Source organism: Talpa occidentalis, unplaced genomic scaffold (assembly GCF_014898055.3).
Source record: "Talpa occidentalis isolate TD23 unplaced genomic scaffold, MPIMG_talOcc4v2.1 talOcc4.17, whole genome shotgun sequence".
Classification (NCBI taxonomy): Eukaryota; Metazoa; Chordata; class Mammalia; order Eulipotyphla; family Talpidae; genus Talpa; species Talpa occidentalis.
In genome coordinates this window covers 41,379,018-41,397,460 of record NW_023601754.1, presented here as the reverse complement: position 1 = coordinate 41,397,460, position 18,443 = coordinate 41,379,018, and the positions used below count along the sequence as shown (strand labels likewise).

Below are 18,443 nucleotides of genomic sequence, written 5' to 3'. Positions count from 1 at the left end.
TCAGCGTCTGTTGACCTTAACTTGCCAAGTTACCGGCTAGGCATGCCCTCGTCCGTGCTTGGGCCATGTGATATGTAAATTCCCTTGGCAGGGGTTCGTTCACGCTTCTTGGGGCAGGAGTCCGCATCCCAACATGCGAGCCCACCCTTGGGATGCGGCCGGGTTCAGTGTGTGCTCCTTGGGCTGGAAAATGCTGGGCAAACGTGCTCCCACGCATACCACAGGAGCTCGGTTCATACTGACCCACGAGCTTGCATGATGCTTGTTTGGTGCACTCAGGCTCATGGGCGCCGTGTGCAGACACCCTCGCTGGCTGTGTGCTGAGGGCTCAGCGCACGCAGTCACACGCTGAGGGCTCAGGACAGACGCACAAACAGCCATGACCCCACCAGAGGCCCAGGCCCAGGCACCCTGCCCCCACCTCATGCGACTCAGCCAGGTAGAGGCTGTACAGACAAGTTATTTACTTATTATAATCTTGGGCCCTCTTTGCCCTGGAGAGGGGGTTGGGCCAGGGGGCCAGGCCCAGCATGCACCCCCACTTCTTCGGGGGCTGATCCCTCCCCCAGCTCGGCTGGGTCCTAGGGCCACAGCGTCAGGCCGGTGGAGGCAGAGGTAGAGGTGGGAGAGCAGGGGGGAGCCTGGAGAGCCACAATGGGGTAGACAGAAGCTGGGGCACAGGGATAGGGACTGGTACCCAGGACACCTGGGTTGGTGGGGGCCTTGCAGGCCGTGGCCTGTCCACTAGACTGGGCCTCAGAGCAGGCGACAGGCGTTGCCCACGCTGTCGGCTGAGGTGTCGAGGTCATGGCTGTAAGCGGAGTCCCAGTCCCGCAGGAAAACGGCCTCCAGCTGGCTCCGCAGGCCGCCCCGCCCATTCTGTGTCACCAGCAGCGAGGTGCCCGCCGTCTCCGTGAAGTAGCTGCCAGACCAGTTGGAGGTTCCTACGGGGTGGGGGGCAGAGAGTCAGGGCCCATGGTAGGGCCCCCTGCCCTCATCCCGGTACCCCCAGTGATGCTCGGGACACTCACCAATGTAGGTGGCACGTTCGGTCACCATGTACTTGTTGTGGTTGACGCGGGCGTATGGGATTCGGGCCTGGGCCTCGTCCGCAGGGACCACAAAGAGTTTCTGAGAAGGAGGAGAGGGTAGGGAGAGAGTGAGATGCAGGGTGGGGGTCTTGCTTGGGGACTGGGAACTCGGCTGCTTCCTACGGAACCCTCAGGGCTAGAATAGGGGGCAGCACAGTGAGGACTCGGTAATGCCAGCCGAAAGGGAGGACCCAGTCCCCTTACTCGCTATGCTGTGACTTCGAGAATGGCTCCTATTTGTCCCTTCTGTCTCACATCAGACACCCCCTTTTCCAGTCTTCCTCTGGGCCTCCCCATACTGGGCATGACCCCTCTGTGTGTCCTTCAGTCCCCCCTGACCCGTGGGACCCCTTATGTCACATTCTCGGGTGACAAGTGAGCTGCAGGAGGTCTGTGCCCCCAGTCCTGGGGCCAAGGGGTGGCCTGGGCCAACGCTTACCACCTGGATGTCGGAGTGGGTGTGGTTGTCACGCAGGGCCGCCAGGGAGAGCAGGAAGGCCCGCATGGACGGCTCAGAGTGTCCCCAGCAGCTGATCAGCAGACGCACCTTGACACCCCGCTCATAAGCAGCCCGCCGTAGCGCGTCGTCAATGGCGGGCCAGAACCTTGGCAGGGCGGGGGGCGGGGTACCTGACTCAGAGAGTGGCTTTATCCACAAATCTCACCCTTAGCTTTAGGGAGTTAGGCCCAGGCCCTGCTTCAGCTTCTAAGGCCCCCAAACCCAGGGCCACCCCACCGCTGCCCCTCCATCCTGTCCTGCCTCCTTAAATCCCATAGCCCCTTGTTTCTGGCTCCCATTCCTGCCCCCAAAACCCAGTCTTCCAACTGTCTTGTCCACTGCCTGTCTACTGCCCAGACTACTCTGTCTCCCCGAAAGTCCACTCATTTCCCCTTCCTATCACAGGTCACAAACCCCACACCTGCTGCCCCAAACCTGAATATTCTTAGCCCCCATCTTTTGCCCAGGTGCCCCTCCCTGTCCCCTCTGCCTCTCCCATGGCTTCCCCTCCCTATCCCCTTGCCTTGGCCCCCAGCTGTTTTCTCTCCTGCCTCCTCCCCTGCACACATCAGCTCCCTGCCCCAGCCCTGTCCCCGTGCCAGCGGTACCTGTGCGGGTGGGAGAACTCCATGGTGGGCAGGTAGTTCATGACTGCGATATAGATGAAACTCCGGGCATTGTCCACCACATTGAGCAGGGCCTTCAGGTCTGGGGTGCGGCCACTTGGACACAGTGGTGGGGGTGCGCTCTATGGGGGGGAGGGGACAGTCAGGACACATGCCTTCTGGGGACACCCCACAGTGGATAGTGTACGGTCAGCTCATGAGCCAGGTCCTCTGGGTGTCAGTGAATCCTCAGCCCCGTAATGACTACATTTATTTCACATTTCGCAGGCAAGGAAACTAAGGCTCAGAGAGGGTAAGTGATGTGCCTGAGGTCACGCAGCTGGTGAGCGGAGCCGGGATTTGAATCTAGGCTGTCTGGTTCCAAAATGTATGCTCTAACCCAAACCTTTGCTATAAGGTCCCTGTTTCGGCAGCAACAGCTTTGCCAGGAAGCTTTTAGAACTATAAATCCTTGGGCCTCATGGCACAGAGCATAACGAATCAGGGTGGAGGCCGGGAATCTGCGTACCAACAAGCCCTCCTGGTGACTCTGATGCAGCTCAGGTTTGAGAGCCTCTGCTCGGACCCCCTTAGTCCCCAACTGCTCCCCACCCACACCGACGGCACTCCTGCCGTGCCCATGCCACACAGCCCTTCACCCAGCTCTCTCTATTCTCACTGCAGAAGAAAGGGGGAGCGCTCCCCCTGGGGGAGACTGCTAGAGCAAAGAACCCCCAGGGAGTCCTGTGTCCCTGCATCTACGCCCCCACAACACTCCTGGGCTTGGCCAGGTAACTCGCTTGGTGGAAACTGGTGGGGCCCTAGGTTGCCCACCCCAATGAGTGAAAATGTCAACAGCTAAAAGCAGTGCCTCATCTAGAGGCCATGCCTGCCAGGGGCAGCTGTCCAATAGAATGTTCCATAGTGATATAAAACCTCTGTACCCTTAGCAGCACTTGCTACATGTGGCCACCCAGCACTGGAAGTGTGGCTAATATGACTGAAGAACTGAATCATTAATTTTTGCTTTTTTTTTTTTGGCTAAAGTTTATTTTATTTTAGCCTTTACATCCCCCCTTCCAGGCTGCCTGATTCCCTCCCTCCCCTAACTTACATCTGAAGGCAGCCTAACCCCATCTTGTGCTTTAGGGGACTATATTTAATTATAATTGAATATAGGAAGAGGCACATGCATTGTATTGGGCAATAAGAAGACACCAAAGGCACCTCCCTCTGAGCGCCAAGAGATTATATGTTGACATCCATTTTCCACAGGAAACTGAGGCCGAAAGGGGCTGGGACATATCCAGGACCCTGACCAAGCAGAGCAAGCAGGTGTGAGGGCTAGTGGTAGGGAACCCCTGCTTCCCATGCCCCATGGCTCACTGGTCTTGGAGGCTGTGAATGAGAGCATGGACCAGGGCAAGGCAGGTTCCGCCTCCCCGACTCACCGCCAGGTAGGCCAGAGCAGGAGTTCCATTGAGGCAGATCTCCATTGGGGTCTCTTGATTGTAGCGGGTGTCGTAGGGCCGGGGCCAGGTTGATGGGATGGAGCTGCCCGCCTGGCCCAGGTACCAGTAGGCCTCGAAGATCTTGGTCAGATCTCGAGCCAGGCAGCTGCAGTTGTACATGACCACGCCCAGCTCCTTGACCTGTGGGAGGGCAGCGCTGAGCCCGGGGGCCTAGCCTGGTGCTCACAGATGACATGGACACTTGCAGTTACCTCTCCCTGCTCTTCAGCCACCCCCTTCTCTCTTCCTGAGCCCCTGGCTCCCCTTCCTGCCCTTCAATCTACCCACCGCTCTCTCTGCACTCATCTACCCTGTTTTTGCTACTTGGTCCCCCAGTACCTCCCATCATAGCTAACAACTTAAGTTTAGGTGAAAATCATTCTGTTATTCCAAAGCTCTAGGTTTCCTGAACCACTGTATAGGCTTTTGCTTCTACTCTCTACCTAGCAAGCTCCTACTCATTCTTAGGTCCCAGCTGAGTTTCCTCCTCCATGAAGCCTCCCTTGACTGACCAGACTGCATCAGGCATTCTCCTGGGCTCTCATGATCCCTAGGCTTCCCTCATCCTTCATTCTGGCACCAAACCTAGCCCCACACTGGACACCAGGGATGACTCTGCCTCAGCTGTAACATCAGCATCTCCCTGTAGAATGGGTGACATTAGGGACTTGGGAGATATTTGTTGAACAAATTATTATTGCCTAACCTATACCCTCCTTGCCATCTTGTATTAATTCTGCAGTTCCTCCAGGTAATGCATTAGGTTGTTATTTAGATAATGACAACCCCAAGTTGGGTCCCTGCTCCTGGCCTGACCCTTCTCCCTTGACCACTCTGGGTCCCAGGCCTGCCTCTGCACTGGACTGCTGTTCCCAACATCACACAGAACAGGCCTTGGTGGAGAGCACCTTCAGGGAGTGAATAAGGAAGGGCAAATGGGTGGAAGGGGCCTCAAATGCCCTGTGCCAAGCTGGCAGCTGCCACTAGGGATCAGAGGGAATCCTAGACTTCCAGAGCAGGGGAAGGCGGTAGAGGGCTGGATGGGAGATGATCAGGGAGGTCTGGTAGTAGGTGGGAAGGAAGCCACTGCAGAGTCAGGATAGAACTCTACAGCAGGGTGCAACTGGAGGCTAGATGCATGCCTTGTGGAGCAGGGAGTGGGGTGAAAGGGCAGGCAGGCAAGGTGCAGGCAGACCTGGGTCAGGGAGCGCCAGTCCATGTTGGCACTGCCGATGTAGAAGTGGGTCTGGTCCACCACCCAGAACTTGGTGTGCAGGACACCATGTGTCAGCTTCTGCATGTCCACCATGCGGACCTGGGCACCTGCGACCAATAGGAGTGGGGGTGGTCAGGGGCTGACTTGGGTCCCTCCAGGCCCAGCTCACCCCCAGCTGCACCTAGCTCACCGCTCTGCAGCAGGGCCTGCAGGTCCGCCTGTGGCTGTGGCCCGTTGGGCTTGCTCACGGCTATGCGGACCTTCACCCCTCGAGGCGCCAGGGTCTGCAGCTGCCGGAGGACCTCCTCGCCCTGGAGGGAGGAGAAGCCTATGAGGGGCTGGGCCAGCCAGTTCTCCAACGCTCCCCCTTCCCCATGGGGTTGTTTTGAGACTGGGCTCTGAGAGATGAGCGGGTGTGAGCAGGCTTCACGCTGGCCAGAATGGCTAGGAAGGCTTTACAGGTTAACACATGAAGACCTGTTATTTATTTCAATCATCAGCTGCTCTGCATCCCACTAAGGCCTCTCTGCCACTCCTGCCCTTTCCAGGACTTGCCTGGAAGTATCCATGCCTGGCATCACAGGGGCCTCCAGGTGTCCCGGCTGGCGGTCGGGAAGGCTTGGTGATGCCTAACAGTATGGTCACCTGTCACTTAATGACAGGGCTAGTTTCTGAGAAATTCGTCGGTAGGCAATTTCGTCCTCGTATGAACATCACAGAGTGTGGTTAGATAAACCTAGAAGGTGGGGCCTACGACACACCCAGGCTGGGTTACACAGCCTAACGGCACCATTGTCATTTCCACGTTGCACCGTGGACCCAAGCATCGTTAATCGATGCAGGTGTAAGGTGTTTGACCGTGACTGCCATCGACTCCCGGGCAGTACTGCGAGCTGGCCCTGTTCTAAGCCCCTTTGTGTCCGAAGTCAGTGAATTCTCACTGGTCTCCAGGATGAGATGGGCTCTAACCTGAGATGCAGATGTGGAAAAGGAGCGCCAAGAACTCAACGGCGAGGCAGGACTCGCACTCAGACCGTCTGTGCTTGTGCTTTGATTCCCTCCAGGGGGAGCCAGCGTGGAGGTGGACCTCATATTGTCTTTAACTTTTGGCATTCGTGGTTTAGACTGTGCTTAAGGAACCCCACAACTTGAGTCACTATTAAGCCCCTTTGTCACCAAGAAGGAAAAACTGTCTTTTAATGGACGGGGATCTGCATTCAGGCTGTTCCTTTTCAAACCCTGAAGCATGATGGCTTTTAAATCTGCCTGCAGAGCAGAGCACGGACATAATAATTGCACACACTTAGGACGGCTGACTCTGTGTCAGGCACCGGCTATGACACGCCTGGGCTAGCCCGCTGCAGCCTCATGCGGAGGGCCGCTGTCCACTGGCCCTGCTGTGACATCAGAGGAGGGCGCTAGTAGTCCCATTCAGCACATAAGGAAACTACATCCGAAAGGTGGGTGACCTGCCCAAGGTCACACAGCTGGGAAGTGGCAGCCTGGCTTGGGGCCTCGCCACTGTCCTTCACTTCGCTCTTGCATTTCTTTGTGTGATGGGGCTGGGCAGCTTGTGGGCTGCTGACCTCTGGCAACCTAATCCCTCGTAACCAAACCCGCACGCTGACATTCAGCGGCCTCCTGATGACCGTGACAAACGCCCCCGGTCCAGAAGGCCAGGTGAAGACAGTTGCTTCCAAATGCCCGCATCCAACTCACTGTATGAGACGTGCCCACTGTTTCTGGGACCGCGGGAGGGTGATTCCCACCATGCCCCCTCTTCCCCCCACTTCTGCTGCCAGTCCGGGCCCAGGTTGCCAGGTACCTGATGGGCAGAGGGCTCCTGAGTGCGAGTGTCATTGTTGGTGAGGGTCCAGTAGAAGGAGGCGATGTCCAGGCTGCTGTGGGCACCGGCGAGCAGGCCCAGCCAGGCTTGACTGGTGGAGGGGTTGGCCGTGGAGGCATTGGGGAAGTCCAGGCCCTCAGGAATGCTCTCCACCAGCACGGCTCTGGGGGGTAGGGGGCGGCATCAGCCATAGGGGACCAGAGAGGACTGGCTGGCATGGCGTGCTCACCTGTCCACACGTGGAGGATGGAAACTATATCTGTGTGTGCCTGTACTCAGGAGTCTGTGTGTCTGTGCATCTGTCTGTCCAGAGGTGGGGTGGCCCTGTGTGTGTGTGTGTCCACAGGTGTGAATGGAGATGCCATGTGTGTCTGTCTGTTCACAGACCTGGAGAGAAGGTGATGCTGTGGTTACCATGGAAACAGTGTGGGAAGGGGGTGGGCACAGAGGGAAGAGCCTTTGATGGTGCGCTTGGAAATCTGAGTCACCTCGCTCTGTCACGGGCCCTGGGGGAAACTGAGTGCAGGCTCTGCTTAGTGTGTATCTAAGTGTCCCTGGCCTAGCAGGTCCTCTCACACTCCCCCACCCCATTGAGGCCCCCCACTTACTCGCAAGGATCATAGCAGGGGGCTGGGCGCTGGTTGGGCCCAAAGAGATGCAGGTCGCCGTATTCCCATAGAAACAGCTGAGTCATCAGGGCTCCGAAGCCTACCACCGCCAGGATGAGGACCAGCAGGACCCAACGAGCTTTCTGGGGGGAGGAGACCATGGGTCAGCCAAGGGGCGCGGCCCAGCCTCTGCCTGAGACAGGCTGGGCATGGCGGTGGGCTCCTACCTTCTCTGCAGCCTTCCAAGCCTCGATTTCATTCATGGGCAGCTCGTTGGTGGGCTCCTCAACAGGCACCTTCAGCTGGGGGAGGGGAAAGTGGGGGGAATGACAGGGCAGCTCAGTGGACCCTACCCTCCACTGGTCCAGGCCATCCCCCCAGAGTCCCCTCCACCTACCTCCTGGTACATCAGTTTAGGCTTCATCTTGCCAGGCAGCCAGGGGCGTCAAAGCCCAGGTGGGAAAGTGGGTGTGTCAGCGTCTCCAAACTGTGGGGAACAAAAGCTGGCACTGTGTGGGGTGTTTTGGGCTTTGAGGGACCATCACAGAAGGCAGATCAGTCTTCGGACTCATGGGATTCACTGAGTCTCCATGTTCGCGATCACAGGGGCCACTGGCACCACGCCAGCCACCCCAAAAGGAGGAAGCTGACTGCTGGTCAGCAGGAATTTCGAAATCCCTCAGGGGTCAATGCCTCTGCTTTCTTCCCTTCCCTCTGCGTGCGTGGTCTGCCCTGCACCCCTTCAGTGCCCACCCTGTCCCCCTAACGCCCACCACGCACAGCTTCCCAATAGCACCTTCTCTTCTCTGAGCTCTCATCCAGATAGTCCCCAAAAAGACGGCTCGGAATGGGGTCGGCAGAGCCCGATATCTGTGTGCCAGACTTTCCGAGCCCTGGAACTACCGAGGGAGCATTTCCCAGGTGGCCCCCCTGTTCTCTCCCGCAGGTACCCACCAGGCAGCTCCGTCCGGGAGCGCAGGACCATCAGGGCCTCCCCGCCAGCCCCCAGCCCCCTCCCCAACCCATCCCCGAGTCATCCTCCTCACCCTACCCCGGAGGGGCCGCGGCTTTGCTCCGCAGGCGGCAGCTGCTACCTCCGCCGGGCCCCAAGCTTCTGCCCCAACAGGCTGAGCAGGGGCGGGCGGGGGGCGGGGCGCGCGGAGCCCCCGCCCACTGCAGCGGGGAGCCTGCGCAATGCGCGCACCCACCCGGGCTCCCGCAGGGAGAGGGGGGGACCCGGCGCCCCAGTGGGGTCCCGCCAACCTGGCCCGGGCTGGGGAGATGGCACGGCTGGGGGAAGGGTTTTGCCACGCTCCACCCCAGAGCCCCAGAGTGCGTTAGGGGGGCCACATCTTTCCTCGGCGGCAAACCTCGTGAATTTTTGTAGCGTGGACATGCACCTTGCCCAGTGGAAAAAATATATAAATGAAATGAATGATTTTAAAAAGCGTGACAGCATTTGCAGCAACATGGATGGCACTGGAAGGGATCATGCTCAGCGAAATAAGCCAAAAAGAAAAAGAAAAATACCGGATGGTCTCACTCATAGCAGGAATCTAGAAAACTTAAATAAGGGACCAGGAAAATGAATATAAGAAAGTGAAAATCAAAATCAACAAAAAACTATGAACCAGAGACACTTGTTGGGGGGTGGGGGGCGGGAGGGGAAGGATTGGGGTCAGAATGGGGCGTTTGCAATTGTATGGGGGAATATAAAAATAAAATTTAATATAAAAAAAAAAAAAAGAAAAAAAAAAAAAGCGTGACAGCAAAATGGGCAGATCGACTGAAGAATATGATTTCGAGGCGAAGCAGTAAGCTCAGCGGCAGACACAGCCCCTGCGATGCGGGGGGCGGGGTGTGGAGAGAAGTGGGTTTTCTGTCCGAGTGTTTGGTTTAAAAAGTCACAGTATTTGACTTTTTAAAGGCAGCCAACTGATATTTTGATAGGGATTTTGCAAATGCTGTTTTCGAAGTCCAGGCTCCGGCTGGAGGTAACAGAGGCTCCTCCTCTTGTCTGTCTCACAAGCAGGATTGAAATCCCAGGGGAGAAATAAGTGGGTGCGCTCCTCAGCGCCCACCGCTCCCTGAAAGCCGGGGGACCCCTGCCCCGGGCGGGAAGCCCGGATAAAGACAGAAAAGGCTTGTCACAGTGTTAGGGGGAAACGGGGTTGCTCTACAACAACAGCGAGAAGGAGCAGCAGGCAGTAGTGGTTACCTTGAGAGGAAAGTTTAGGGGTAGATCAGGATTGCTTTTTATTGTAGCCTATTTTCTTTTTAAAATTGTGAAATAGAAGCAACTTACAGAAAAAGTATCGAAAACGTCTCTAGGCAGTTAGGACCTAATTATAAAACCAAGACAGATGTTGCCTTGTCCCAAGTTCTGTCACTTAAAAAAAAAAAAAATTCATGTGGGTGCATTACTGAGATTTTAAAAAAAGAAGAGAATTCCAAAAGGGAGTCGGGTTCTCCCCTCACCCCAAGATCCCGCCCAGATCTGAAATGACAATTTGGAAGCCTCCGCAACCCCCACCTCCCCACCCCCAGGTTGGCAAGGGCAGAGCGTCTCCTGGGAGACAAATGGGGATGTGTCCGGTGGATCCAGCAAAAAAGGGCCACAGACCAAGGTCATCTGGAGCTCCAGAGGTCACAGGAGAAGCAGAGGAGTCTCGGAGGTGGCTTACCGGCTGGGCTGTGGGTGGGTGGGCGGAGATGGGGAGCAGGAAACATTTGCCTTTTACTTATTTTTTGGTGTAGCGTTGGTGAGAAATGTTTTATTTAAGAATGGCTGGGACAGCAAGCCGTGTGAAATTAGGGAAGCAAAGATGAGCAAATAAAACTGGAAAAGAGGTGGGGTGTGGAAAAGTGAGGGTGGAATGGAGCTCTGAGATTCTGGGGTGCTGGGGTGGTCAGTAACAAACCAAAAGCAGGAAGAAAATTGATGGACTTCATTCTTGTTAGTGACCTTTTGGGTTTCAAATTCACGGTGATGGCAGCTCTGTAGTTACAGGTTTAATTTTAACTTCCGTTATATTTTTATCAAAGCAACACACCGAAGAAAATGTTTAAAAAGAAAACTGGTACTAGAGAGGTAGTTTAGGCTGGAGTTGACTGGGGAGGCGGTTAAAATTGTGGGTGGCCGAGCCACATGTCTGATTTGATGAGCCTCAGCACTGACTGTTGGATCTTGGAGAAGTAACTATGCATCTGTGCCTTCCTTCATCCATCTGCAAAATGGGCATGGTAACCATAGTATCCTTTTCTCCTAAGGCTGTTCCTTAATTTTACACATTTATGGAGACCTTACTGTGCACCAGGTATTGTTTCAAGCACTGGGGATACCACTGTGAGCAAACAGACAGGAGGAGACCAAAAAACAGGATACAGAGTAAATTATATGTTGCAAGGTAATAAGTGCTGTTGAAAATTAGGGAAGAGGGATGGGGAGGGGTGGGGATGGTTTATAATTTTTTTATAAGATTTATTTATGCATACAAGAACTGGTTTATAGGCTAGAGGTGTGTGTGTGGGGGGTGAGAGGATTCACCAGAGAGATTGGGGAGCACAATAGGCAGATTGAGTGAAATACACTGCTGAGGGGAGCAACAAGCGAGACAGGTGAGGTCTGCTGCGCCATGGGGTAGCTCCCTGGCAGGGATCCAACTCGTGCTGCAGTGGCTGCCCATAGCTTCATAGTGCTGAGACTTAACCCCTTGCGCCACCAGGGAGGCCCTGGTTTATAATTTTAAATGAGGAATATGGGACGGCATCACTGAGAAGGGGACACCTGAAGAAGAAAACCTCTAGGAACAGAGGGAGCTACTTAGCTAGACTTCTAGCTAAGTAGCCTTCTTAGGGAAGAGCATTCCAAGGAGAGGGAATAGGCAGTGCAAAGGTGCTGAGGCAGAAATGTGCCTGGTGTGTAGGGGGGAGAACAAGGAGGCAATGTGTCTGTAGTGGAGTGGAGGGGGTGGCTGGAGAAGGACAGGAGTCAGAGCCAGATCACCTAGAGACTGTGGCAAGGAGGAGAGTGGGGCCACAGGTAGGTTAGAAGCAGAAGAGCGATGTAATGCCTTGGATGTTGTTGCAGTATGTAGAATAGTGGCCTCCAGAAAAGATACTGTCCCACATGGGCATAACCCCTCAAACTTGTGGATGGGACCTTATCTGGAAAAAGGCCCTTTGCATATGTAATTAAATTCAGGAGTTCGAGATAAGATCACTCTGGATTACCTGGGTGGTTCCTAGATAGATGACAAGTGTTTCTAAAAGAGACATCAGAGAAGAGACAGAGAAGGCCACGTGATCTGGGAGTGATGGGGCTGCAAGCCCAGGTGCACCAGAGTCACCACAATCTGGACCAGGTAAGAAATAGATCCCCAGAGCCTCTGGAGGGAGCGTGCCCTGCCCACACCTTCACCTTGGAGGCCTGATTTGTTTTTTGGGTTTTTTTTTGAGGCCTGATTTGTTAAGGCAGCCCTGGGACAGTAATATAGGTGTTCACGGGCTCTCTGGCTAGGGGGAGGGGTGGAGAGATGACCCAGCTGGGGAGAGGGTGGGCAGGACTAGGGTGGGGCCTGCCAAGGGGCAGAGAGGAGGTGGGGTGTGGATCCATTCTGAAGGTGGAGCTGACCAGAAGGGATTTCCAGTCATATCTGATGTGGATTCAAGGTCATGATGAGACTCCAGGATAGCTCCTGGGGCTTGGGGCTGAGCATCGCAAGAAGGGAGGCCCCAATAGCTGCTCTGGGAAAGACAGATGGAGGGGTAAGTTGGGGGGAAAGACCAAGACTAAATAATGAACAAGTAAATACCTATGCACATACATGTATATGTACATGTTTTGAACATATAAAATTTGAGTTGTCTAAAATCCAAGGGGGTTATTTGAACGGAAGAAATGAACACATATCTAGTGCATAGAATGGACATAGGAGGAGGGGTTCTCAATATACATGATTGTCAAGGATCCTAAAGCCCCAAATAGGCATCCTTCTGCCTGTCCCCCTCCCCGTTCCTGCCCCCCTCACTTTTCATTACAGGCTTTTACTATTTAATTTTTAACCATGCACATAGAACTTCTACAGAAATTAGATTCTAAGACTTGGGGTCCTAGCTGGGGTGCTTATTTTCCCACATCCCAGTCTTCAGAAAAGGGCTGTGGCCTCAGCTGGAGCAGTATCTGGTAGCCCCCTAACCCCCATTCCTACATCTGTGTGGGGGGTGGGGGGAGCAAGGTAGAGCTGACTGGTCAGGCTGGGGATCCAGGCAGTACTCAGCTCAGCTCAGTTCCTGTGCTCTCAGGGACTCAGAACCCCATGATGGGGCCCCAGGGCAACACCCAGGCTGGTCCTTGCGCTCCACTGCCTCGGTGAAGTGGGGCGAGCTCTTGCCAGCAAGTGTGCCCACTCCCAGCCCACAGAATATCCCCTCCAGCCCCCTTGGTTTGTGGCAGTGCCTGTCTTGGGGTGTGATAACACAGCCCACAGAAGAGGAAGCAAAACCCAATGAGCTTTCAAGAAAGGCCTTGAGCTTGGTCACAGCAACCTGGTCTTGCCTCCTCCCCCCATGAGAGTGGGGGGTCAGGGACCTGACTTCTCATCCACCAGCAGAACTTTGGCTCAGAGAATCCAAGTTCAAATTCCACCTCTGTCACTTTCTCCACTTGGGGCTTTGTCTGAGTGTTGCTGGCCTCATGTATAAAAGGGGGATTATCTTATACTGGCTAGAAGGTGGTGGCTGGAACACCCTTGACTGACTTAGGGGTTGGGTCTCAGAGCCCCAAGGCCCCTGATTCACATCTTGGCTTTGAGTGGAAATGGGAAGAGGCATTCTTCTCCATGCCTCATTTTCTTTCTCTGACCAGTGGGGAGATGGGTTTGCCAGCCTCATGTCTCCAGGGAAATGTTAATGAGACCATCCATCTAGGAAGGCAGGTAGCCAGAAATCCCCAATACAAGTTGGCAGGGGAGATCTGTAGGTCCCCTAGTGCCCTGTCTGATCTCTTCCTCTAGCCCCGGTGCCCAGCATGTGAAAACCATTGTATGGGTATTTGGAAAATTTGGTGGAAAAGGTTCTCTTTGATGTCTCTCTAGAACCAGAGACATGTACTTTATATATAATAATAACCCTTCCAACCTTCCCTCTGAGTCTAACTGTATATGTTCCAAGCCCAGACAGACTGGGTGGGCTCAGATAAGGGCATCACAGCTTGAAAGTGAAATTTAAGGTCAATTTAAGCCATCCCAGGAGACACTGACAAACCTACGGACCGTCCTTAGGGTTCAAAACAAAAATACTCTCGTGTTTAGAGGAGCCAATTTTCACTTGGTTGTGCAGACTCCTTGGTTTAAATAATCAGTTGTCTGTAGTCAAGTCTACAGAAAAGAGAACAGAGCACAGGTGTGACAAACTGTGTTTTTTTGCATTGTTTTGTTTTGTTTTGAGGAGCAGAACCTTTATTTCCAAGGGCTCCTAGAAGGTGCCTCAATTAGGAGACAAGGCTTGATCTGAAAATCATTAAATATGTAAAACAACAATAATAACAACACACCATCACGAATGGTGAATACTTCTGAATTGGAACTTGAAATCTAAGCTGTCCTGCCTCTGCTCAAAACCCTTCTGTGGCTCCCCACTGCCCTCAGGACTAAGTACAAATGTTCTTTTCTTGTCTCCCAGGACCCTACTTGCACAGGTGGAGTATCAGTGGGAAGGTTGGGTGGTGAAAGTGGGGTTTCAGTGCAAGGAAATGAAAGGTAATCCTCCCTGATTACCTTTGAGCCCCTCCGGACCCCTGCATTATTACAGCTTCAGTTCTCTTTTTGACTCCAAAGCTGTCTCCAACTCCCCACACCTTCCTGAATTCCAGCTCTGGAAGTCCCATGGCTTCTTAGACACTTCCTCCCAGGTGTCCTCAGCCCCTTATACTCACCATGTTCTCAAGTGTCCTTAACCTCTTTCCCAAACTGCCCCTGAGGCCCCATTTCAAGTAGGCTTCCTGGAGGAGGTCATATCTGAGCTAAGAGAAATGAGCAACAAGTAGCGCAACAATCCCCCGGGTCTCAGGCTGGGTGCCACCTCCTCCAGAAAGCCCTCCCTGATTACCTTTGAGCCCCAGGTCTTGTTGCAGATCCCTTACAACTTGTCCTCTGAGGATCTCTCTCCTCACCCGCATGGCTTAGACCTGGCTGCCCACACGTGGGTCCCTACTCCAGTCATCTCCTTTGGGTCCCAGCCTCCACTTAACTCTTCCAACCTTCGCTCTGAGTGTAAGTTCCCCCTCCCCCACTGCCAGTGTCCTTAAAACAAAGTCCCAGCTTCTCACTGTAGCTCCTGGAGCCCCAAATGATCTTCCCCTAATAACTTCTTTATCTTACTCTCTCCCCATCTTTTATGCCCCAGTCGTATTTACTGTCTTTCATTTCCTTGCACCGAAACCCCACTTTCACCACCCAACCTTCCCACAGCTACTCCTCCTGCTTAGCATATCTTTTTTTTCTCTCTTGGCTGCTCATTACTATGAGCTTAGATACCACTTCCTCCAGGCAGCCTCCCAGGAGCACTGGGCTTTTCTATCGCAGCCTTGATCCCTGTCTGTACTTCTCCATCCTGGCTTGGTGATGGGTCTGTCTCTCCACTGGATTGGGAGACCCAGGAAGGCAGGACCTGTCTCAGTTACTACCATGTCCCCAGTACCACCCAGCACAGGGACAGCACACAGTGGGTGCCCAGTGTCCGGCCGGTCCATTCATCTGCTCCTTCTACTATGTATTCAGCAACCATTCACTGATAAGCCATGTCTAGAACAGGGGATACAGCACAAAACAGAAAAACAAACAACACCAAACCCTAGTAAAGATGTTGTGTGTGTGCACGCGCGTGTTAATAAGTAAGTGAGTAATAGAATGTGCTTGGAGAAAAACAATAAAACAGGGGCGGGAGATGGTGACATCACAGCTGAAAAGGATTGATGGCTCCATTCAATAAAACACAGCAGGACTGGGACAAAGAAGTGTGATTGTCCCTGTTTTTTCAAATGACATGGCAGGGCTCAGCTTCCCTGGTATGGGTTTGTCAGCTGGGATTCGGAACTCAGAGCTCAGCTCTCTTTCAAACCACGACCTGTTGAACCAAAGGCCTAATGTCTTTTCCTTGGTACACTGAGGGAGGCCTGAGCCTGTACAAGGGCAGGATGTGGGCAGGTTTCTTCTGCGTATTGCCCCAGCCAGGGCTCGAAGAACTTGTCTTTCCCCCCACCCCCCACTCCTACTTAACAGATAAGGGAAGTAAAGACCAGAGAGGGTAAGTCCTTGGCACAAAGGGACACCGCAAGGCAATCGTGGAGACAGGATCTGAATTCCAGCTGCCTCCAGGTCCCGGGTGTAGACAACTGCTGCTTTGTTGCTTAGCATTTGTACACTTGTAGATGTCCTCCCTCCTGCCATGACACCTGCTGAACCCAGAGGCTGTGGCCTCTCAAAAATTCTACCTACAGCTCCTCCCCCCTTCTGCTCCCCATTTCTGAAAGGGACATTTGAAGTTTTCTCCAGATACAAAGGATATGTGAGTGCAGCATTAAGATGAGGACTCTTCTTGGTTGCTGTTGCCAATCCATCTTGGGTACAAGTCCTGGAGTTGTCACAGGGTCATGTCATATCACATCAGATCAGCTCAAATGCCTCCTTTCCTCCCAATCTTGCCGCGGATACTACCTCGCTCTGGCTAAAGCCAAAATCTTCTCCACAGCTCATGTGACCCCCTGATGATCTGTGTTCATGACCCCTTGACCTCATCCCTCACCCCTCTCCTTCCTTACTGGCTTCCTTGCCATTCTTCCTTGCCATATTCCATGCACACTCCTACCTCAAGGCCTTTGCACATATTGTTCTCTTTGCCTAGAATGCTCTTCTCCAAGACAGCCATATCACTCTCCCTAAGTCTCCTCTAAGTTTAACTTGGTTCAAGTATAACCTATTCAGTAAACCTTCCCTGACTACCTTATTTAAAATTACAACCTTTAGCATGTATTCCTCACCCCCTTTTGGACACATCATATAATCTACTTACCTGTTGGTTTATTCTCTGTTACCCCGATAGAATGTAAACTCCACGAGGCCAGGGATCTTTGTCTGTTTTTTCACTGATGTGGCCCCAATATCTAGCACAGTGCTGGGCATGTAGAAAGCGCTTTATAACTATTTGTTGAGTGAATAACTTCCCTTTTCATTCCCATGTGACAGGTGCAGCAACTGAGGCACAGGGTTGTTAAGTCACCTGCCCAAAGTCACACAGCTATTTAAATAATACATGCCGTGGGGGCATGTTGCTAACTACTGTCCTACACTGTCTCCCTAAGACAGGCTAGTAAGACACTTACCTTTTCACTTGGGGATTCAGTGTTGCTGAGGGATGACTGAAATGTGGGTGGGACCTGCTTCATCCTCTCTCTACCCCCATTCTAGAAGTCAAGGGAAGTCTAAATTACTTTGAATCTCCCCCCTCCCTAAGATGCCCCCACTCAACTCCCATGGAGTATGGGGTGCTACAGCATTTGGCAACATTAGCCACATACTTGAATACTTCATCTCTCTGTACCTTGGCTAAATGATCTCCCCACAGAGGATGGGGAATCACCTAATTTAACCAGGGAAAAAGAGAGGGATTAAGTATTTCCATGTGCAAGGTTTATGATGTTGATGGACCATCCCCTCGGGTGTAGTGATGTGGTAGAGGTGAGGACAATAAGGAGGGAGTGACAAGGGATGGTTGCTATGATAGAAGGTATCAATGATGAGTATGATTCATGGTGAGGGCTGTTGGGGGGGGTGAGTGTGGATGAGGGTGACAGTGACATGGTTAATTATAACATCCTCCCAACTACCCTGTCAAGCTGGGCATAGCAGAAGAAAAAAAACTGGCAGAAGGGCCTCTGTGGTAGTGCAAAGGGTTAAGCACCACACTATGAAGCAATTCGCGGCCTCTGCAGCATGAGTTTGATCCCCAGCCGGCCAGGGAGCTACCCACATGGCACAGCAGGCCTCTCCTGACTCACCCACTGCTCCAGGGCAGCAGTGTATTTCAGTCAGTCTGCCTGTTCTGTTCCCCACTCTCTCTGGTGTATCATTCCCCCCCCACATCTCTGGCCTGTACCCCAGCTCTTGTGTGCATAAATTAATAAATCTTAAAAAAAAAACTGTCAGAATCCTCACAATCACACAAGGTGTCCTTGCGTGCATTTGATGGACAGGATGCTGAGGTTGTAGAGGTGTGATGAGCCGGTCAAGGTTGCCCAGAGGTTCAGTGGTGTAGCCAGGATTCTGGCACACTCCAGATAACGGGCTCTAGCACCCCATACGGTGGCCATTATGTGAGAGGTGACACAGGTTAATGATGGAGACAGGGAGGGAAGATGGGTGTCTCCCTGGGGAACACTACAATGAGGCATGGGTGGTGACTGTCACAGGAGCAAAGGTGTCAGGGAGGCAGGATGACACGGGAAGCCTGGGCTTCAGGTAAGGAGCCGGTGACAGAAGGTGTGAAGGCGGCACGGGGTATGATGACGACTTATGAGATAGGAGGATTTCATAAAGGAGAAATGGCAACAAGAGGTGCGCGCAGGAAGCTAAGAAGACAATGGCTACTTAAAGTGGGGTGTGTGTGTGTGTGTGTGTGACAGCGACACAGGGTGGTAATGGGAGCTTGACGAGAAGGAAAGCGAGCGAAGGGGGTTGATGGCGACACAAGGAGGACGATGACTAGTTGAGTGTGATGCGACATACGAGGGCTGGCGACACAAAGGGACCGAGGACGACACGAGGGGAGATATGCATTACAGGCGGAAGGACCACACAAACACGGCCGCGGGGGCGCCGCACCCCCAGATCGCACAGTACCTGCACCTGACGGCTCCCGCTCCGGGACCCAGCCCCGCGCCGGCGCACTCGGGCGGAACTGCGGGCGGCGGGGCCGGCACGCGCCTCCCTCATTGGCCGCGCCCCTCGCTAGCGCGGGAGGAGGGAAGAGCCTGGGAGCGGTGGGGGTCACGTGACGGTGGCGGCCTCCCTC

The 18,443-nt window shown here is 53.6% G+C and overlaps 1 protein-coding gene across 4 annotated transcripts; it reads right to left on the bottom strand.

Moving 5' to 3' along the window:
* Nucleotides 1-449: 449 nt before the first annotated feature.
* PLD3 (phospholipase D family member 3) lies at nt 450-18,325 on the bottom strand. Of its 4 annotated transcripts, XM_037516581.2 has the most exons (13): nt 18,272-18,321; nt 16,756-16,836; nt 7,774-7,863; nt 7,604-7,678; nt 7,377-7,519; nt 6,748-6,931; nt 5,113-5,233; nt 4,902-5,029; nt 3,647-3,847; nt 2,199-2,338; nt 1,531-1,696; nt 1,032-1,131; nt 450-944 (listed from the first exon to the last, which is right to left on the bottom strand). In XM_037516581.2, exons 3-13 carry the CDS (start codon nt 7,798-7,800, stop codon nt 757-759), a joined length of 1,473 nt encoding a protein of 490 aa, XP_037372478.1. In that variant the 5' UTR covers nt 7,801-7,863; nt 16,756-16,836; nt 18,272-18,321; the 3' UTR covers nt 450-756. The 4 variants fall into 4 exon arrangements, with proteins under 4 accessions (XP_037372478.1, XP_037372479.1, XP_037372477.1 ...); XM_037516582.2 differs by lacking the exon at nt 16,756-16,836 and having other exon boundaries at nt 18,272-18,325; XM_037516580.1 differs by lacking the exons at nt 16,756-16,836; nt 18,272-18,321 and adding an exon at nt 8,428-8,639.
* Between the last annotated feature and the right edge of the window lie 118 nt (nt 18,326-18,443).

What these genes read in the sequence shown, in the direction of transcription:
- PLD3 (XM_037516582.2), bottom strand. Translation starts at nt 7,800, where the DNA reads ATGAAGCCTAAACTGATGTACCAGGAG. An exon ending in CTTGGAAGGCTGCAGAGAAG is followed by an intron (nt 7,520 to 7,603) that starts GTAGGAGCCCAC and finishes TCCTCCCCCCAG; the next exon opens with AAAGCTCGTTGGGTCCTGCT. An exon ending in CCCACTCCGACATCCAGGTG is followed by an intron (nt 1,132 to 1,530) that starts GTAAGCGTTGGC and finishes CCTCCTTCTCAG; the next exon opens with AAACTCTTTGTGGTCCCTGC.